Below are 22592 nucleotides of genomic sequence, written 5' to 3' on the forward strand. Positions count from 1 at the left end.
TTTTTTTTTTTTAATGTTTCCTTTGCTGTGCAAAAGCTTGTCAGTTTGATTAGGTCCCACTGGTTCATTTTTGCTTTTATTTCTGTTGGTGTGGGAGACTAATCTAATTTTAGATTTCGTCTCTCTGTAAAGTTAAATAATACTTAAAGAGTTGTTGTTGAAAGCAAATGACATGTAAAGTTACAAGGACAGTGTTTAGTATTTTTACTTTTAAGCCCCTGAATTCTGGACAGGACATGAAAAATTAAAAAAGTAAACTGCTTTCTTTGCATTTTGAAATCCAAATGTACATAGGTCTCTTGAACTATTGTGGCATCAACAGTTTACCACCCTTCGGTTTTTTTTGTTTTTTTTTTTTTAATCTTTTTAGGGCCACACCCATGGCGTGTTGAAGTTCCCACGCTAGGGGTCAAATCGAGCTGCAGCTGCCTGCCTACACCACAGCCACAGCAATACCAGATCTGAGCCGTGTCTTCGACCTACACCACAGCTCACAGCAACACCAGATCCTTAACCCAGTGAGCGAGGTCAGAGATCAATCCTGCATCCTCATGGTTACCAGTCAGATTCGTTTCCACTGAGCCATGCCAGGAACGCCTACCACCCTTTTCTTTGAATTAGTAACAGTGAAACTATTAAATTGTACACCTGACAAAGCTTTGGAAGGCCTTTGAAGTTGCTTGTATGAAAACAATGCAGACACGTGGTATAATATATACAAAAGAAAGTTAAACTGGCTATTTGATCATCTGGGAATATTCTCTGTTCTTCGGTTATCTAATATTTGTGTACTTCTAGACCTGAAAAAAATCATTCATTCCAAAAATGGGTACCAAATGTCTGCTGTAGAATGTCACGGCCCCTATAGGGAGCATGTAGACCATCTATAGGAAGAGAGAGAGACCAGAGGCTTTCTCTGGCAAAACATATTTTGCTTCCACTATCCTTAAAGTGATGTGAGTGAGATATCCTATGTTAGTTTCCTCTTAAAATTCTTGATGGAAAGCAATCCTAGTCCCCTCCACTTTTAGCTTCCCTTTCAATCTTTTTGGAAAAAATTCTTCTTGCTGCCTCTGCCTCCCTACCAGTCTTATATTCATTGGTCAAAAGTCCTGGAGTAGGGTGCTGGGTCCTTGAAGTAGTCAGGAAATTTGCTAATGCTTCCATCAAATCTCTCCAGCTCCTTTCAACAGAAAGCCTATGTTGTTCCTGAGTGAAACTTTCCCTTACACCATTGTCCTGAGTTTTGCCTTCCTCTGTGATCTACGGTCATGGTTAATCCTTCAAGGTTTAGTTCTTAATATTTGCAGGCAGTGTTTTGGAATTTAGAAAACCCTTTTTCTTGGAGAACAGTATCTAGCTTTCAAAACTGCTATTTAAAACAAAACAAACAAAACCCCAAGCTTTAAGAGTCAAAGCTGAACATGATCTCTCTGTACCTTTGTTCTCCTTTCCTGGAGATTGTGAACCCTGAGAGATTCTTAATGCCAAGAATGGTAAGCAAAAGAAACCAGCTTAACAATAAAGGAAAATACATTAAAAAGTATTGGAGTTCCTGTCGTGGCACAGTGGAAATGAATCGGACTAGGAACCATGAGGTTGCAGGTTCGATCCCTGGCCTCGCTCGGTGGGTTAAGTATCTGGTGTTGCCGTGAGCAGTGGTGTAGATGGCAGACGCGGCTCGGATCCCACATTGCTGTGGCTCTGGTGTAGGCTGGCGGCTATGACTCTGATTCGACCCCTAGCCTGGGAACCTCCATATGCCATGGGTGTGGCCATAAAAAAACAAATTTAAAGTATTGAAGAATTATGTGCCTCACTCAATTTCTTCAAAACTCAGAAGATAAAATTCCCATATTGGAGTTCCCGTCATGGCGCAGTGGTTAACGAATCTGACTAGGAACCATGAGGTTTCGGGTTCGATCCCTAGCCTTGCTCAGTGGGTTAAGGATCCGGCATTGCCGTGAGCTGTGGTGTAGGTCGCAGACGTGGCTCGGATCCCACGTTGCTGTGGTTCTGGCGTAGGCCAGTGGCTATGGCTCTGATTGGACCCCTAGCCTGGGAACCTCCATATTGCCGCCGGAGCAACCCAAGAAATGGCAAATAACTTCAATTTTTTATTTTCCCAAATTACAAAATCTGGAATATTATTTTTCAAAAAGCTTATAGGGTATTAAGATAGCGGGTCTACAGTGTAATCTGGGACTCATGGGAGGGGGTTCCTGAGACTCTTGCAAAAAGTTCCTGAGTCAAAACAAATTTTCATATTTATGCCAAATATTACTATTTTTTTCACTCTCATACTTTATGGGAATACAGTAGGGTTTTCCAGAGACCACATGCAGTGTGATATTGTAAAAGATTGAATGCAGAAACAGATAGAAAAATATAGGCTTTCTATTGAGCCAGACATTAAATCTTGGCTCAGCAGGTTGAGAACCTGACACAGTGTCCCAGACACTGGTTCGATCCCCGGCCTCACTCAGTGGGTTAAGGATCCAGCATTGCCACAAGCTGCAGCGTAGGATAGGTCGCTTGTGCAGCTCAGATCCAGAGTGGCTATGGCTGTGGTGTAGGCTGGTAGCTGCAGCTCCAATTCAACTCCTAGCCCAGGAACTTCGATATGCTACAGTTATGGCCATAAAAATAAACAAACATGAGTGCCACTTCTAAAATTTTTGCAAGTTACTTTTAATAAACGACTATTTATAGCAACATGTAATGAGTTATTTTATAAAAGTAATTTAAAATGCTCTTAGTCTTAATTTATAGCATGGTAAAATAAGTATCAATATATAATCCACATAAACAAAAGCTTCCTTGGAGTCCTCAATTTTTAAGTGTATAAAGGACCTAAAACCCCCAAATTTGAGAACTACTGATTTAAGACTTAGAATTTGATATTTTAAATAAGAAACACTTGCATTTTACATTTTAATAACCCCAAGGAAATCTTTTCTTGAAATCTCTCCCATTATCCCTTAGTTACTATTTAATCACAATCTCTAATACATTGAACAAATGAATAAGTGATTGATGGACTTGGTACTGTTACACACTTTTAATCTGTAAGAGAAGTCTGCAAGTTACAACACATAAGGCAGATTGTGCAGGATGAGCATATAATTGGAAAGAACTTTGGTGGCAAAGCAAAGTTTAAAGTATACAGCAGAAATTGGCACACTGTAAATCAACTATGCTTAAAAAATCTGCCCCCCCCCCAAAAAGTTTAGTAAGATTTTGGTGGGAAAACTTTTAGATAACTGGCGGAAAGTGAGCATGTAAACAAAGAATTATGTAAAAATTTACTTATGACTTTCATTTTCTTTCCAGAGATTCCTTCAGTCGAATGAGCCTGCGCAAAATGGATCTCTAATATAAAGGCACTTGTTTTACTCATTTGATAAAAGCCATGTATTCATCATGGAGTTTAAGAACTTAAGATCTATTGAAAACGACTTGGGACCTCATTCTGGAAATAAGAGCATTAATTTACTAATTGAACAATACAGTGGCCAAAACAATATCAAATGGAGCTCATTGAAGTTTGAGAATCATGGCTATGGTTTCTTAATGTTCTGGTAACATGGTGTTATCTTTTTTTTTTTTTTTTTAAAGACATTTTAATGACTCAAAGGTACACTTACATTTACCATTATTTATACCATAGCTGATGTGAAATTTATTTACTTTTAAGTTTGTATTTCTTAATTTATATTACCATTTATAGATTCATTTTGGAACCATTTAAAATGTAGTAATGCTTATTTTAAAGGTACTATTAAATATGTGAACGTTTACACTAATTTTACTGAGTTGAGACTTTAAACATTTTTCTTTATTGACAAAAGCAGAGAATAAGTTAGAGTTGATTGAAGAAATAGTTCCAAAACTAGCAAAGTGAAAATTGTAATTGACAGTTACTATATAGGCCCAGGTAAAAGCCCCAAATTAATGAATAAATTAATGGAGATAAATTATTAACTGGTTTGTGAAGTCTTAAAACTGGTTTCTAAGCTATTTTCCATTTAGACAGCCATAAAAGGGGATTTAGAATTGCAGAAAATAACTTTACCTGATAACTCTTCTCTATAATGGTTACATGCTGAGATAGCTAATTCCAGTGACAATAGTTTGATCTTTAACTCTCTACCTTATTATCTGATAAGTAGTATGAGCTGACTCTTGGCAACTAAAATGAATGACTACTGTGTTTAAATTCAACAAGCCAGTCATTTCTTCAGTTTCTTAGTGATCTAAACTGGTAAATAAAAAAGTTTTAAATTTATCTTACATCAACATAAAAATAACAGAGCTGGTGTTCAATTTTAATCTGACAGTTGAATGAGAAGTTATTTTTTGACATTTGTGTAGATTTTTAAAAGTACATGTGAAAGGTAAATTTAGCTGTTCTAATTAAGAGCTAATTAATTTAAAATTTTCACTTTATAATATGAAAAATACAAAGATTTTATGTTCAATTGCTTGGCAAATTTTTCCAAGAAAGTGCATGTTAATGATTTCTAGGAGTGTTTTAAACAATGTTTTTTCCTTTTGTGATACTATAGCTTGTAGTATATAGTATTGGCATCATTTATATTATAATCTATCCTTTTGATCTACTGACCACTTACATGAATCACTTAAGAAGCAATCAGATATAATATGGTGCCTTCATTCTGTCACTGATGTTGAGAACAGTCTCAAAAATGTCTGATACATAGATGCGATTGATGGCTTCCCCCACTCTTAACCTACCTTTGTAACAGGTGATATTATCTCAAATGCCTCTTATCTACATCAATTCAAAGACTGAACCACAGAGTTTTTTCAGGTGAGTCTACAGGTGGACCAAAAGAGATGACTAGGGAGTCAGAAAGGCATAACTTCAAAACTATATTTGGGAACAGAGGCTCCAGATGAACAGTAAGGAAAAGGCAATGTCAAGAACGGAAACCCTTTAAAACAAACCAAAAAAAAAAAGGTAACATACATACTCCATCCTCTCTAGGGTAAGGATGGGGGGAAGAATATTAAGTAATTCCTAGCTCATTTCTCATAAGGTTACATGTATTTTAAGAGTTTGGATTGTGACCCAGCTCAGTTACACTATAGGGGCTTTTAAGATTTATGTAATTAATGATTCAGTTATCATGCAATACTACTGTCTGACTTGAATCAGAAGAGGCTTTCTCTTAAAACATTGGTATAACTGAACACTTCCTAACTTACTATATTCTTCAGTTTTCTTAAACTTTCTCTTATGAAGAATCTGTACTAGTTCTTACCCTTGGCTGTTTCTTGAGTATTACAGAAGCTCAGGTTCTCTATACAAGGAACTACTCCACCAGAAGCTTATGAGTAGTGTTCAGGACTGTTTCATTTTATAATCACTTTATCCATTAGTGATTCCTACTCCCTCAGCTGCTTATGGGTAGTATTTAGCACTGTTAACTTTTTAAAAGTCACATTAGTGATTCTGAATATAGAAAGAGGTAAGAACTGTGACTTTTTATATCACACCATCTTGTGAAAGAGTTTCTAAGACATTATTTAACTGTAATCTATTAGTTGACAGATACTCTTTGTGTTGAAATGGTGTACAGCAGTGTTATTCCTAGAGCACTTACATATTCTTTGGGATTATTTTTAACGTTCTTAATGTCAAAAATATCCTTATATCCTTTAACAAGTCATAATGGGTCATTTACCAACTTATATATAAAACGAAAATGGGTCATTTACCAACTTATATTTACAATGAAAATTTAACCAAGTTTTTTAAGTTCTCCAGTTTGAGATTCCTTAGTTATACATCTGCTTTAAAGGATAAGGTATGACAACCTAGACGGACACACTCTCCTCTTTGAGAATTTCTTTACCTCCAACTGTGAAAAAGTATTATTACTAAAGGTAATTACGCATGTTTATTTTCTTATCTAGATGTGTGTATATACGTAACACATTTCACATACTCTTAGGAGAAACCAGCCAAACTTGTGATATTAAAAAAAATGCAACAAAACTTCAAGCATTTGTATACATAGTTGTTAAGCAGTTTAAATTTTATTGACCTCCCAGTTTTTAAAAAAATGTTAAATTTAAGGTCACGCGTCTACCTTTGATGTACTATATACAGATCATGCAGAGTATGACTATGAAGAGGTACAAATTAGTACATGCCCGAAAAGATTTACTAGAGTACAGAAGCATCTTCATAAATACATATAAAACTCTCGTGAAGACAGACTACCAAAGCTTTCTGAGACACTTTTCAAAGTAATTCAAGGCACAAAATGTACCCTATTGTGAATACGTACATATTCCAGACTTTGTGCCTCTAATATAGCCCATCAAAGATTTGGCTTCATGACTTATAAAAAACTAAAGTGAGATTCTGCTTCTTAGCTGGAAAAAACCACAGGACCTATAAACCTCATGTAGATAATTACTCCAAAATATGGAGATACAAATACAAGCACTTTATTTTAAAAATCAAACACAAAAAGATAGGTGTAAATTCAAAAGTGTTTAAATGCTTCCATTTTGAATAATTAAGAACCTATACAAGTTTGTTCCCAGAAGCTAATGCATCACTAGTCTCTACTAAGGAAGATGAATTCTAAAAATTAACATGGTTTTCAGTAATTCAAATATCACTATTTATATAAAAACCTAGAGAGACCAATAATGTCCAATAGCTTCCGAAGATTAGCTAAAGACTTTTACTGATGTTGTCCAGGTCTGTTTAATATATACACAAGGAAAATACGCTCACTATAACTTCTTATAAAATAGCAAGTAAGGAGTAGATGTAGGAGATGTAGAAGGGGAAAGAGAATTCAAGAAGTCCTTCTCTTCAGTAACTTTCACTTCAGAATCATCAAAAAGCAACCACTTCCCCTCATACTCCTTTAAGCTTTGCACTATGTACGAAATCTTGTTCTCAAATCCACTAATATTAATGCCTATTTGGTCACTGGATTCCTTGTTTCTATCAGATTCATGGGTCCCATTAGTATTAGTCTCAGAATTTCTGTTTTCAGCAAGTGCTGTACTGGCAACTTTATCAGGATTAGATGCTTTGTTGTATAACTCATAATCTGCTTTGCTCTTTTGTCCTCCAAGAAGTCCAATAGCTTCTACATTTTTTTTGTTCAAAACTTTACTTGGCTGGGTACTTCCACTGACTCTAATGGACACTTCTTCATCATCATAATTTTCAACCACACCCCTCGCTTCCTCCTCATTGAGTGGTTCTGGCTTACCTACTTCACACATTTGGTCGATCACAAAGTTTTCCTTATCTAGTTCTAAACTGTTAAGGTCAGTGACTTTAACAGAAGCAGTATAATGCCCGCTACTAATTGTAATGCCACTATGCATTACAACTGCAAATAATCCATAGCTGTCGTTGGTTGGCTTTGTGCTCCATTCTTCCAGTGACAATTTAAGAGGTGTCAGTAAAGGAGTGTTGATCTTGGAAAGTCCACCACCATAACAATCAAACCTTAGGAAGGAAAAAAGAAAAGTTTTCTGGGATTCCAAATTATATATATTCAGTTTTACACCCAACTGAACAAACCCTTAACATTTATTGTTCATATGAATAAACACAAAGTAAAAATAAGACCTTGATTTTGTAAAGTATTTACATAAGGAATACTGAAAAAAGTACTAACAAACATTCAGGTACTTCTATGAAGGATATATGGCACTTCCCTAAATTTTTTTGTGCAGTAAGAAAATGGATTTTAAAAAATTCTCAACCATTTTATTAAGTTATTTTAATGTGAAGTCTGTCTCTATCAAGTTTTGGAGACAAAAAATACAAAAAGAAAGAAAATAACAATGTGTGGAGAGCTACTGGGAAGCTCTCGTGGTAATCTCAATTCATCTGCAATGACATTATGTATACCTGTCAGAAAAAAGTCAAGTCTATCTAAACTGGCATTTTTATATTATTTTTAATTGCTTTTAGATATTTAAATTTTCAGCTACAGAAAAATCTCTCAAATTGTTCAAAGACTAATTTTATTTCCTGGCTTGCTTACCAGAAAAACTAAAATAATTTTGCTTTTTTTCTTCCCTCAAAAAAGTGTTGATGTATACAAAATTTTCGCCACTTTCATCAGTTCCACTAAAAAAATCTAAAGAAATGAAAATGGAAAATGTGTAAACAAATCATATGCATTTTTACCAAAGGTTAAACTGATTGATGCTTTTTTATAGAAACTGTTAAGTACACTACTACACTATTTTGTTACTATATAGTATTTTGAACAAAACTTTAGCATACTCACTCCAAGCCACTAGCAGCAAAGCACTTCAAATGAATAGTTATAACTTCAGGCATTTTGTCAAACAAAAGACTTCGTTCAGCTTCAGTGTAATGATGGCAATTTTCACAGAAATATTTATCTTCTCCTACAATCCTCTCCACTGAAGCAAACTGTGAAATTGCCCATCTCAGGGTCTTCATTTCTGTTTTTGGCTCTGGAGAAACTACACAAGAGAATCCTTTCACTCACAAATGAAAAATCTCTCAAATTTATTAACTTCAGCCACAAAGTTTCATGTTCAAAATTAGCAAGCAACTTCAATCAACTAATCTTTACCAAATAATAAGACATGTATTTATTTATTTTAGTTTCAGAAACTTTTAAGTTCATCCTCAGAGTACACATGCATTTAAATATGTCTGGTCAGCCAAAAAATTTCAGGTTGCAGGGTTGGGAAAATCAAGATAAGCATAGTCTCTTGACTCCATGTGAGACAGAACTTCATATTTCAGTCCATTTATAATATCTCAACAGGTAAACTAGTCTCATGATCATTTCCTCTGACACTGCTATACTTTTTGTAGCTTATACTAGACAAAACAGTGGCTCAAGTGATGAGATTCAAGTACCCCAAGTTAACTTATTAAAGCATTTCATTTTCCCATTTTAACATGCTCTACACATCAAAATAAAGTTGCCACAATTCTCCAAATGCTAATAACTATTAACAAGAGAAGCTGTATAAGCCGACTTTATTAAACCAGACACTGAAAGACAGTTTTTTTCTATTATACAAACTACTTATTAGACTGCTTTGTTGAAAAAACTATAATTATTCAATGGTCCATACAAAGCTCCAATTTTGCTTACTTTCAGAACTTTCCTCTACTTTGGAAAGTTCATCTTCTTGCACTGGTACACTGATGTCTTGAAAATCTTCTCTTCTCTCTGTTAAACTTTCACACTCTAAGCAACGAGTCCTTAATACCAGTTGACCTTGAAATAATTTCTCGACTAACTCAAAACCAATTTGCTCTGCACCTAAAAAAGGAAAATACAAGTCTATACAGATGAGTTTTTCCAGCACAGGCAAATAGCCTCCTTACCTAAACTTGCAACTATTCCTTTTAAAGTAGATTATCAATAAAAGGCTGATTTTCATCTCTACCAGCTTATTGGCATTAAGAGGTGACTTACTCATGAAATATAAATTCCACATAATTTTGAATATGAATTGCTACCATCAAAGTTTCACACATTTGTGTCCCTTCCCAAAATGTCAACCATGTCAGTTGTACAAGTTTTTCCTGAGATCTATATGAACCTGAGTAGAAATCCCATTTAAGTACGGTGTCAATACTGCATATGTAAAGGGGCAAAATATTCTCTTTCCATTAAAATGTATTTAACTCCCCTATTTATAAACAAATTACTATTACCTTAAGATTAATGAGATTTATACACACACACACACAATACATACAAGCAGTGCCTGAAATATCAGTTCATACTGTTAAATTTCTTTTAAACAGTACTTGAGCCAGATAGTACATTGTACATGTAGCTAAAAGAAAATTCCAATTCTGCATGCAGTTGTCAATCTTCCTCTCAATGTCCAAGAATGAATTATACTGACCTTTGTTTATGGGCTTAACTTCATTAACATTAATGGGCATAACATTATTCCCTGGAGATTCAAGTCCACAACCATTAGTTGTGTTATCATTTTCACACTTTCCCAAGTCCTCTTCAACATCATACTCATTTTCTTTAGATTGTCCCTTGGATCCTTGGTTTGTTGTTATTTTCCCCAGACTACAGAATTTAGAAAGAATGCTGGGTTGCTTAGCTGAAGACTTTAACCAATTTATTTTAACTCTTGATTTCTTTTGTGAGGGTCTTCCACTCTCATTTTCAGAAATGTATTTGGGGTTTATTTTAGGAGGAATCTCTAATGTATCACCTGTAGCTTTTCTTTTGGATCTGGTTTGTCTCTGGTTTTCTTCCAAAGACTGATGTTCCTTACAGACTTTAACTTTTTTCTTCATGTTACCAAATTCAGTGTCACTTTTTCTTTTCCCATTTCCTTTTGGGAGTTTTTCTTTATAGTCTTCAGAATGCTTCATGTTGTCCATCTCCATGCTGTCATTACCACTCATTTCCTCTTTCTGATGTTTTTCTTCTACCTTAGATAACTCTGTCACATTTTTTACTTCTTCTTTTTTTAAGAGTTGGCATGTTTCTTGAATATTTCCCAAAATACACTGTAACACTTCCTGTGCATCATGCTGTAGATATCCTTCATACATAGGGTTGAGTTCCCTGTAAATAAAAATTTCCATTTCATCTATCCTAGTTTTGAAGATAACCCCACCACAAAAAAATACAACTTTCTATAGGGAAATGAATTCATTTATAAGGACATCATAAATTATTTTAGAAGTCCAAAAACATTTATTCAGGTACTAATTTGAAACTCCTTACCTAAACGTGTAATTAAGGAACAAAAATAAATTTAACCTCTTTTCCATTATAACAAATACTTTGAACTTCTAAATATTATTGTTAGTAATCAGCATGTATGTAGTATTTACTATGTACAGGTTTTATTCAAAATGCTTTTTATATTAAATCTATAATTCTCACAATAACCCTATGAGGTAAGTACCCTCATTACCACTATTCACCCATTAAGGTAACTTGCTGAAGGTCACAGAGATGCAAAGCCAGGATTCAAATCTGCTCCTGGCCAACTATACTGTCCCCTAACAAATGTACAGCAATGTATTACACCTACATCTATCCGTATACTAAATGATAAAATAATTACCTATAATGCTTTCTGTAAGAGTATTTTATATATAGGATAAAATTTCATTTTATAAGACTCTAGACACATATAACAAAAACAGGGGATACTTGAAGTTTATAACTCCTATACGTAATGTATTTTGAGTATAAACCTATGAATTCCTAATCTGAAATCCTTAGGATCAAATGTGTTTGCTAATTCAGAAATTTTCTTAAATTGTCTTTAAAAAGACAGTATGACACATTAAATAACGTATGTATCCCCAAATTACACACATTACTACTTATACATAGAAGTATATGAATATTCACATTACAGATAAATATGAATAAAGACTATAAGAAGCCTTATGCAGATTCAGATTAATGGATCTAGTACCAAACCTACGAAAAAAATTTCCATTTTTTTGAAGCCTCTGGATTACTAAAGACTGCACATCTATAGTTTCTATTTTCCTTGCCCTTTATTCCATTTACATATCCCCAATGATTTACGTATCACTCTCCTCCAAAGAGAAGTGGCTAAGTTGGAATCCTAAAATTATATAATAGGCTATACCTGAGTGTGTTAAGCAGTCGCCTTGGCTGAGTAGCAAGTTCATCAGTATATTTCTCTGGATTTAAGAGAAAACTAGCCTGAAGCTGTTCAACTGAAATGATCAAGGACTGTAAGCTGCATATTAGTTCATAACTTGCTAAAGAATCTTCTTTGCAATTTCCATTTCCCTGTTAAGAAACACACAAACCAGTATTTTTATTTATGAACAAATTAAATACCTTCCCCCTTTTTTTCTGTCTGCACCTGCTGCTTACGAAAGTCCCCTGGCCAGGGATGTAATTCAAACCATAGGTGTAAAACGCCAGATCCTCAACCCACTGCACCAGGCTGGAGATCAAACCTGTGCCTCAGCAGCAACCTGAGCCGCTGCAGAGACAATGCTGCATCCTTAACCTGCTGCACCATAGCAGGAACTACTCCCCTTATCTTTTTCTCACTAGGCAATACCAGCTTTCTCAATTTAATTTAATTAACGCTAATTTTATGGAGGTATACAAATAAACTTGAAAAAATTTTTAAAAATAATTCTGATTACTATTATGTGGATGATGATGGTTTTCTAATTATCCAGTCAGTTTAAATTTACTTAAATAGTAAATGTGAGTCAATTTGAAAACACAATAGATAACTAATGGGGTAAAAGGGTATAATAAATTGTGTTGGTGGTATATACAAATGACAGTATGTACTGGTAAACAATAAATTAGAGGTCTGAGAAAACACTATAAAAGGGGATAATCAAGTTAGCTAGCTACCCTGGGAGTTCCCATCATGGCGCAGCAGAAACAAATCTGACTAGGAACCATGAGGTTTTGGGTTCCACCCCTGGCCCCACTTAGTGAGTTAAGGATCCAGCGTTGCCATTAGCTGTAGCATAGGTTGGAGATGCGGCATGGATCTGGCGTGGCTGTGGCTGTGGCTGTGGCCAGCAGCTGTAGTTCCTCCGTTTATACCCCAGCCTGGGAAACCCCATGTGCTGCGCGTGCAGCCCTAAAAAGCCCGGGGAAAAAAAAAAAAAAGTTAGCTACCCCATAGAACGAAAAACAACTGCCAATAAGAAATTCAACTCTCAGATATAATTTGTAAAGAGAAATAATCTTTGTCACCCTCCTCTCAAATCCTCAGTATTTATGACTTTTTCATTTCTAAGCAAATGAGTATACATTAATTTTAGTTTTTACCTTTTCTTTTTGATTGGCTTCATCTTTCAGGGCTTCCTTCTTCCTTGAAATAATATTAAATAAGTGCTTCACTCCAGATTTAAAACCAGGACAGAAATATAATACCTATAAAAAAGTGAGATTGTCTTGAGTGTTTATTGAACCAAACAATATACCTAAAATCTTTAAAACACCATCATGCCTCAAATGTGCACTACTAATGCTATTAATTTTGAAATTAAAATTATGTCAAAAAGTGTTCTCTATTTCATCATAGTAGCCTGCTGTCTTCTCTGAGCATAGCAAAGCACTGAGTCAGATCAGATACAAAGGTACAACATAAAACAGATACAGTTCCACAAGGGTTAAAATATGTATTACTAGAGCATCAGCAAATGGGCAGAAAAAATAAAGGTTTGGCATCTTCAATTTAACTAAGGTCTACTCAATTTTGCTCTCCCAATTTAATATTACCACTTTCTATTATCCAAAGGAAGTTTGTAACACACAATTTAGAATGATTATTTTACACCATCCTAGTTTATTTACAGTCAAAGGCAAAGAGTATCGACAACTGAAATCCTGCAACAATCTGAATTCTCGGAAAACATTAAATGTTACCTCATTCTTTGCCAACTAAAGTTTTATATAGCAAAACTGTCACTTTACCTGAAGGATACTATTAAGATAACAAGTATTGCCGAGATTATTCAGTCCCACAAATGGTAACAAGTTTTCTCTCTTCTCACAGTTTATAGGTGAGGACTGTGCTGCAGGAACAACTTGATCGCTATGAAATATAGAGGAGAAAGGGACAATGAAAAAGAATCTTAAAAGTGGAAATATTACTTCCCAAGATTTAGTCTTTTCCCAAAAGTTGTATGATCTGCAAAGGATACAGATTTTATTCAGATATTTTGAGAGAATCTGTACAGGTGAAGAAATTGCTATACACCAAGAATAAAAGTTTTACAAGCACTTAAAAAACATTATTACACTCAACAAGCTTCAAAACAACTCAATTAGAGGGCCATCAATCCCATTTTACAGGGCAGAAAATTACAGAACTGGTACTGTGTGACCTGTTAAGCGAACATGACAGAAACCTGGGGATGACCTGACTATGATGATATTTGGGAGAGCTGCACTCTCTTAGGTTCCATTAAAGATTAAGAGGAGACAGAGTCTATGAAGATAATCATACACCTGTCCCTCCCTCACTTAAAAGTGAACTGTTCATAGTTCTTTTTTTTGCCTCAGTTAACAAGCAGTCCTCACAGCATTTTTACTTACTTTACAACAGCTAGCTATCACTCTAATACCTCAAAGTATTTCTAAGCATGAATGCTGGTAAACAAAAGGTTCACACACAATCTCCTAGACTGATTATTGGTAAATATTAGGACATCACATAGGGAACCAAGTCTACTTTAGTCAAAGAGCAGAGTGCCTATGTGTTGAATAGGGAGCAAGTGTAGACACTAGCTAGAGCAACTAGTGGTGGAATAAAGTATTCCATTTTGTTCCGATTTTTTTTTTCAGTCATTGATTTTATTTGCATCAAAAACATTTCTAATTTTTAAGTCTATTTTAAATATAATTTGTAAATGTACACCCTCAGCAGGTTTGATAATTCATATACTAGGTATGACTACAAAATTAAGCTATCTCAGGTAACTGTCAAGTCTTCTGAACCAACCCCCCCCACACACATTTCTTTACCCTTACAAAAAATGTGCTGCATTACAATCAAGTTTAAATTGAAAATAATTTTAGTCAATAAGTAACTTCTCCAAGTTAGTCTAATTGGCTGAACACAACTCAAATGAGTATAATGTTAACTGATGTGATCCCTGTGGGGAACCACCAGTTTTACTGTTTCTACTCTACATTGCTAGATTTGTCTCACTAATGTGTGCTTTTTTTCCCCATCAATGGGCTATCAGGTCAGAATGACTGTAGATATCAATCTAAGTTCACTGCTTTTTCACTGATGCAAAAAATTTAAAAGTACAGAAATATACTTTAACATACACTTCAGATCCTCTGTATTCAGAAGTTTTTTCTTCATTTTCTTGAGAATCTGTGAAATCCAAGGCTCTCTTGGTTTCCTTTTTCTGAAAAAACTTCAAGGAAAGTCTGTTTTTTTTGGATGGACTACCTCTTGAAAGCCCATTACTTTCACTAGGTATGACACCAGGCATTTTCTCTTCAAATCCCAAGGAGTGGACAAGAATTAATTTATATAGGAACCTTGTAATCACCAATCATATCTGTTAATCACAGAGAAAAGGTTATTAGTTTTCAGTTATTAACTGGAGGCAATATAATCATCATTTGCAAAAACGAATTTACTAATAATTAGAATTTTGTACTTGAAAACCTAATGCCCAGCAATAATAGGCTCAATGTTTATTGCTTAAATGAAGGAGCTTGCCATTTGTCCTTAACTCTTTTTTTTTTTTTTTTGTCTTTTTAGGGCTGCACCCGGCATAGGGAGCTTCCCAGGGTACGGGTCAAATTGGAACTACAGCTGCTGGCCTACACCAAAACAGTGTGAAGTGGAGCCTTGTCTTCGACCTAAGGATGAACCTTTGCATCCTTAACCTCTGACGGAGGCCAGGGATGGAACCCACATCCTCATGGATACTAGTCAGGTTCCACAACAGAATTCCTGTCCTTAACTTTCTTACACAACAAAAAAGGCCAGATATTAAAATTCTTATTAGCCTGCTTAGTATATTAATGGTCATATCACAAATTAACCCATTTTAGTAATAGATCTGGAATAAAGTAGTATCATTAAAGCATAAAAACTTTATTATGTATTAGTTTATTCAGAAAACAACAAGCAACTACCATCTCAAGTAGGAGGTGGGAAACAGATGAATGGGAAATTAAAGGAGTGCTTAGAAGCAGCTGAGTTCTCCTTCCAGAGCCTTTTCTACTTATATGAAATAGTCTAAAACCTTGTGTGAAAAACAAGAAACCATATGCAAGATTAGGATAACAGTGTAAAAAAATGCCATAATTTGTGTAAATCAAATTCTTAACGCTCTAGAAACCAAAATATGCTACTGATTTTCCAAACTTAAACTCCAGAATTTTTTAAAATTCTGCTTTAAGTAGGGAAAAAAGGATAGTTTGCATTATGCAAACTTTCTTCCCTGTCTTAAAATAAAACTTTCTGATTAAAAAAATGTATCTGTGGTAGTTATTTTAAACTTCAATCCTGTTTTTTTATTAGGCTATCTAGGGGGAAATTATCTGCCTGGAGTATTACCAGAAAATCACTTAAGAGTCCAAAAGCTCAGCAAGGACTTTACAAATAAATAGGCAGAGTAACAATACGAACTAAATTCCATCCTTATTTAACATTTCACTGGGCTGCCTCGGATCTAGGACCTCATAACACTGAACTCGGCAGTGAAGCCAACTTTTTGAGACACCTCAGGAATAAATGGAAAGCCGACCAATTTCCACAGACCCACTCCAACTCAATTTACTCTCCAGACTACCTAGTGCTACTGAAGAAACGCTATCACGAATGATAAACCAGCCTGCACTAAGGTGTCAGGGATCTCTTAAGCATCAATGATTCCCGCAAAAGGGTTTTCTTGGGAGCCAATCTGATTTCTCTAAAAGACAAAGTAACCCGACTTACATATAAACATAAGAAAAAAATGGCCAGGCAGCTAAAATAACTACCAATCCTAATCAATAAACCAATCCTCCAGGCTCCTTCAAGCAGTGATTTAACATGACCTAGTTAATCTAACATTTGACCAGGTGCCGTGCCTTATGCTGCACCATTTCTTGCTCCCGCCTGTCCTTATCACTGGGGTTTGCTACAACAAAAATGTTTCTCCCGTAATCTAAATCCGGTTTCGCAGAACCCACGATAAATCGAACATTGCATGTTACTGAACAAGTGACAGTGTGAACACTAAGTCCTATTCGTCTTAAGCGGCCTCCTTCACAAGGTGGTACGACTTAATTGCAACTTTCCACGAAAAACGTAACATAAGGAGAACATTCCCAACAAAGGTTTAAGACACGTGGCATTCTAAATACTTGTTAAAAAAAAAAGAAGTAAAAGTTTAAACTGCGCGGTAAAATGCAGCAATCCCGACCCAGGACAACGCGAGCGAAAACATTCCTTGGCGCTACCCCGCACTCTCTAGGAACGGAAAGGAAAGCGAAAAGACGGGATGGGGTCTGTGCCCGTGCCCGTGAGGACGCCACGGGCCCGGCGGGAGGCGTCTTGAAGCAGGACCGCAGCTCCGGGACCCTCGCCCGCGGAGCTGGCCTATTTACGCCCGGCCCGCACCTGCCTTGAGTCCCCGGCGGCGGCAGGAGGGCGCCCCGCCCGCTGCACGGAGCTCGGCGGCGGCGCTGCACCCACGAAGCCGAGGTCCTCCCCGCGGCCCCCTCGGGCGCCGGCCCCACCTCCACAGGCCCTCCTTACCTGGTCATGGCCCAAAGCGAGGTCCGCGGCGGTGACGCCGACAAGTCCAACCAGGCCGAGCGTGGGTGCCACAGGTGAGCCCCTGCCCCGAGCCCGCGGGGGCCCCCCGACCCAAGGAAAAGCTGGTCGGATCGCCCTCCCCGCGGGGGAGTGACCATTCGCTCTGAAGAGCGGGAACCCGGGCTGCCGCTCGGTCCTGCCCGGCGCCCGCACCAACTACATCCCCGGAGCGGCGCCCGCCCGCGCCCGCCCCCGCCCCGGGACGGCAAGGAGCGCCAGAAGCAGCTCCGCTCGCCCGGCGTCCTAACCGCTAGGGTCTTCCTCACTCCACCACCGACGGGAACTTGGCGCGTTTTCCTCAGTCTCAGGACCCCCGTGTTTTAGCCTCCGCCCGCGCCAGCGCTGCGATTGGAAGTGGTGTCCTGCGAAAGTGCCGGTTCTAGTCTCCACGCGGTGGAGACGCGAAAGGCCAGAGCCGCCTCGAGACCGCCACTCGCCCCTTGGCCCGCACGGGCTCCGGAACCAGCTGGAACGGTAGTTGCCTCAAGCTCGTAACGGGTTCTGCAGTTTCAAACAGCGCAGGCAGCGTCACGGGCAGCTCGCGCGGGTCCTCGCTGAGGGCGCGCGCTTAGGAGCGAGAGGCCTGGCTGGCGGGCTCCAGCCTCACACCCTTTTTTTTTTTTTTTTTTTTAACCATTCGTGCGCGAGAGTTGAGGGGAAAGCGTACGGGTCGGGAAACAGGACAGAGAGGTGGGATGGACTCCCTGCTCGGGAAGGAGCCGCCAGGTGCTCAAATCCACCAATCCGTAATGAACAATCCCCCGTGCCGCCTAAGAGGAGCCAATCAAAAGTACCTAGACAAAAGCGAACTGGGTGGGCGGGGAAAGGCAGTCCACCCAATACAAAAAAAAGACAGGAGGGCTTCAGCCAATCATTGTTGGCCATAGAGAGTGTTCTTCAGACGCCGTTCTCCTCCCGCTCTCATTGGCGCTCGAGTGCGCGCTTTCGCTGCCGACTGTTAAATCTTGGTCTGCGTTTTGTGAATCCCAGAAGGTGGGACGCCAGCGAGGGTGCGGTTTCCGGAGAGGGGCCCTCACAATAAGTCCCGCCTCCGTTTCATGCGTACACACTCGGGCGGGGTTACTCGGGAGATTAGTTTCGGAAAATGGCTGACCGCCTCGCTTGCTGCTGTGCGCCCGAATCGCAGCCCCAGCCCCCGGGCCATCCAGTAAAATAATTGCCGCCATGAAAAATAGTAAATTCTCAACCGAACGGTGCAGAGCCGAGGCTCCTTCCTCAGCCCTTCCACGCGTTATTTTCTCCTCTTTACCCTTTCCCCTCCCCACCGACGTCTCTTGTTGTCTCCGGACGACGAGGAGACTAAAGAGCATTCTTAACGCCCGGCTCTGGCTGGGGGAGCTTCGAGGGGTTCTTGCGCGAGGCCTTACTAATGGGCTCAAAACACGGCAAGGCAGGCCTTTCCATAGCTTCTGCTTCCGTCCCTGTTTGTATGCCTACCTCGGAGGCGAGGTGATCTCACAAAGCAAGTGGAAAACAGGATAAGTTCAGTGCAAATTCATTTAACTAAGCCTGTTTTTAGGTGCTTGATGTGCCAGGCACTTTTCCAGGCGCCAGGGATACGGCGCGAATGAACATTAACTGCTCCAAAGGGGCTTTCCCTTCTAGGCAGGGTAAATGCAAAGCTAAAATGAGATAAAATAATATGAGTGATAGGAGAGGAAATAAGGAGGGTGCTGTTCTAGGTACCACAGTCAGACATTTGAGTAGAAAACTAAATGAAGACACAGCCAGCCTTGGCCGAATCTGAGGGAGGAATGGTCCCAGCAAGGAGAAAGGTAAGTTATAAAAGTCTTCAGGCACTTGGCGTTCTGGAAAGAAGGCAGGGAGGCCAAGGAGCTTAGAGCGCAGTGAACTTAAGTGCGGAAGATTGTGGGACGTGAGATCGGCGACACTGGGCAGGGCTCTGGTTAGGTAAGGAGACGGGAATCACTTGACGGTTTGAAGCTGGGGAGTGGCGTGATCGGTTAAGTGACTGCTCGTGGTGGACAGACTGCTGACCTTCAAAACTGCAAGCTGGAAGGTCACCTAGGAGGCTATTTCTGCTGCCCAGGGAAAAAATTATGGGGGCTTGGGATAAGGTAGTAGCAGTGGAAATGTTGAGAACTGATAGAAGCCAATAGGATCTGCTGATGGATAAGAAAAAGACAAAAAAAGAAAAAGGAATTTTTTTTTTTTTTAAACCAAAGCAACTGAATAGAGGTTGGTCCTTGCTAAAATGGAGAATATTGAAGTAATAGTGGGTTTAGTGGGAGGGGGCACTGTTCTTAGTAACACTGAGATGCCTGTTTCGCATGGAAGTAGAGATATTGAGCCAACAGAGTAGGAGCTCGGTAGAGAATTCCTATCAGAAGATATAAAATTGGGAGTCCCCAAATGGTATTTAAATCCACAAGATTTTAAGAAATCACCTAGAATGATTTTTATTCTAAAAAAGTCTGCAGGGCATTGATGACCTCTACTCTTGCCAAGCAGGAATTCTAAACACAGAAAACTTCCCCTTAATCTACCCATTTTAGACCAATATCCATCCCAAATACTCATTTTAAGAGAGACTTACAAGCTCCTGATGACAGGAAATTTAAAAATCAAAATGGAGGAACTGTGGTCCAAGCAACCAAATGGAGCCAGGTGGCCATTGTGGATATGGTTTGTTCCTGCATCATTGAGAAGCTGAATTTTCTGAACTGTATCAAACTCAAGGACAACAAGCCATTTTCAAAACAATATCTGCCAGCAGCTGCCAGTTGCTACCTTAAGGTCGCAAGGCCTCCCCTTGTAATTTTGGAACCTTTTCAGACCGCAGTGAATCCTTGCTTAATAAGCAGCCTTCTTACCAGCACCAATTTTTTTTTTTTTAGGGCGCACCCATGGTATATGAAGTTCCCAGGCTAGGGGTCTAATTGGAGCTGTAGCCACCAGCCTACACCACAGCAACAGCAATGCCAGATCCAAGCCCAAAGCCTGTGACCTACACTAAGGCTCATGCCAACACTGGATCCTTAACCCATTGATCGAGGCCAGGATTCAAACCCTCATCCTCATGGAACTAGTTGGGTTCATTACCGCTGAGCCACAATGGGAACTTCCAATAGTAATTCTTGACACACAGTTTATATAACTTTGCAGTTTTTGTCTATATAAGCCATTTTGTAATCCAGCAGAACACAATTCAAGTGGTTCTTGAATCTGTGTCTCCTGGGCTATAGTCCTCAGATTGGCTCAAATAAAACTCTCTTCTATTCTTTATTGTAGATGTTTATGGATTATTTGCATCAATACTCTTATCACTGATTTTATAAAAAGAGCACTATGACAGACACAGTGATCTCTAAACTGCCTAAAGAGAAAATAATGCTATTATTATTTGGTAAAAGAGGTTCACAACCAGGTTTTGGGGGAGGGGTTATTCTTGTTTTTATTGTTACCATACTTGCAAGGGATTGATAATTCCTATTTGAGAGGAAAAAAAAAAAAAAAAAAAAAAAGCACCCAGCTCATTCTGAGGCCAGAATAATGTTGATAACCCAAACAGAAAAGGACAGAATTAAAAATGCAATTATAGGTCAGCCCCTTTGCCATTGTATACCATGGCCTGGAGTGTCTTCTCTAGCACTAGCAGAATCATTGCTACTTTCATACTCTCTCTATCAGGATAGATACCCAACTGTAGTTCCCTATTCTAATTTTCTTAATTCTAGTTTCCAATCTCATTGAGATCCTTTGTCAGCAGCCGCCACTCTCCCTGTGCAATTTACAATATCAGTCAACATTCAGTTGCAAAGAATAGATCTTTCCCTTGGTATAATAAGGAAGAGCACTGAAAACTTGAGAGTGTTGATTTAATAGATCAAGAGTGGTTTTTCAGGAATGAGTCCCAAAGTCTTCATAGAACCAGGCCACCAAAGGAGCAGTGACTCTTCAATGATCAAGAAATGATGACTTCTAAACTATGCTGGTCCTGCAATGCCTGGGAAACCACAACCCTCAGAAAGCTGCTTGTGTTGCCAACTCCAGAACCACATTGTACCCACTGTGATCTATAACCAGTACAATACATGTCCTAAGTCCTGCCTGTCAAGGCCCACAGAACTAGTGGCCAGACACCGGGACTTCTGCTAATGCTGCTTTAGAAGTACCAAACACCTCCACAACTGTGCTTGTCAGTAGCAACGACAGAAGCCCATCGATGCACATCAGGCTTGGTGTATATCTGGCAATAAAATTCATGCAAAAATTTAAAAGGCTTCTGATCCATTTGCTTTCAGTCTCTGTGGGAGAATTTATAGCCAAGATACAGTTTTCAAGCCCAAAACTATCTTTTATTTCTTTGCTTTGTGTGCTCTGCAGCTGCCTCACTCTTAATGACAGTTAAGTTGGAGGCATCTGAAACAATGGGATTTAATAGGCTGACAGCATTCTTAATCCAATATTTGTCAGCCTTGTATAACTGAGTGGCAGGCACATTTCCTTCCAAGGTTTTTGTTCACAGACACTGTTTCTATGTACTTCAAATGGGAAGTATATTAGAAGTTGTAGGGTTTTAGATCTTTCTTTTTTTTCTTTTTCAGCCCATCAACATCTTTGGGCAACCATTCTACCTACCACAAGCACCCTCAAACTATGCCTCAAAATACTTCTACAAATATAGTTGCAACAAATATGAACTTACAATTTTAAAAGACACAAAAAATTCCAAAAAAACATGCAAAGAAAAAGCAAGGGTCATGAGCAAGGGTCAACCAAAAAGAAGAAAAGCAGCAGAACCTGCTGTGCCACATGGACCCCTAGCCTGGGAACTTCCTCCTTAGTTAATTTTAATATGCGAAACTATAGAGAAAGCCTACTGGTAAAAATTTTTAATGAACTTACACTTTTTTTCTTTTAGGGCTGCACCTGTAGCATGTGGAGGTTCCCAGGCTAGGGATCTAATCAGAGCTACAGCTACCAGCCTGGGCCACAGCCATAGCAATGCTGGATCCAAGCAGCATCTGCAGCCTACACCATGGCTCATGGCAATGCCGGATCCTTTACCCACTGAGCAAGGCCAAGAATTGAACACGCATCCTCATGGATATAGTCAGGTTCCCAACCCACTGAGCCACAATGAACTCCTAAAAATTTTTTTTTGTATGGCCTCCCCAGCATATGGAAATTCCCAGATACAAGTTGGAACAGGAATTCCCACATCAGGAACTTCTTTTTTCAGCCCTTTAACACCCAAACTATGGGGC

The 22592-nt window shown here is 38.6% G+C and overlaps 2 protein-coding genes across 9 annotated transcripts in view; one reads left to right on the forward strand and one right to left on the reverse strand.

The window, feature by feature from the left end:
- DOCK7 (dedicator of cytokinesis 7) overlaps positions 1-3980 on the forward strand; it is a 226479-nt gene extending 222499 nt beyond the window's left edge. For 7 of the 8 annotated variants that reach the window (XM_021096544.1, XM_021096546.1, XM_021096545.1 and 4 more), the window contains one exon: positions 3334-3806. In XM_021096544.1, the coding sequence (XP_020952203.1) occupies positions 3334-3376 (43 nt within the window). In that variant the 3' untranslated portion in view covers positions 3377-3806. Of the gene's footprint in view, positions 1-3333 lie in introns of all 8 variants that reach the window. The other variant, XM_021096551.1, reaches the window with a different exon arrangement.
- Positions 3598-18073, reverse strand: USP1 (ubiquitin specific peptidase 1). The gene is made up of 9 exons (XM_021096553.1): positions 17281-18073; positions 14847-15085; positions 13482-13602; positions 12834-12938; positions 11653-11819; positions 9919-10604; positions 9153-9323; positions 8304-8505; positions 3598-7510 (listed from the first exon to the last, which is right to left on the reverse strand). The coding sequence occupies exons 2-9, from the start codon at positions 15014-15016 to the stop codon at positions 6778-6780; spliced, it is 2355 nt and encodes a 784-aa protein (XP_020952212.1). The 5' UTR covers positions 15017-15085; positions 17281-18073; the 3' UTR covers positions 3598-6777.

Source organism: Sus scrofa, chromosome 6 (assembly GCF_000003025.6).
Source record: "Sus scrofa isolate TJ Tabasco breed Duroc chromosome 6, Sscrofa11.1, whole genome shotgun sequence".
Classification (NCBI taxonomy): domain Eukaryota; kingdom Metazoa; phylum Chordata; class Mammalia; order Artiodactyla; family Suidae; genus Sus; species Sus scrofa.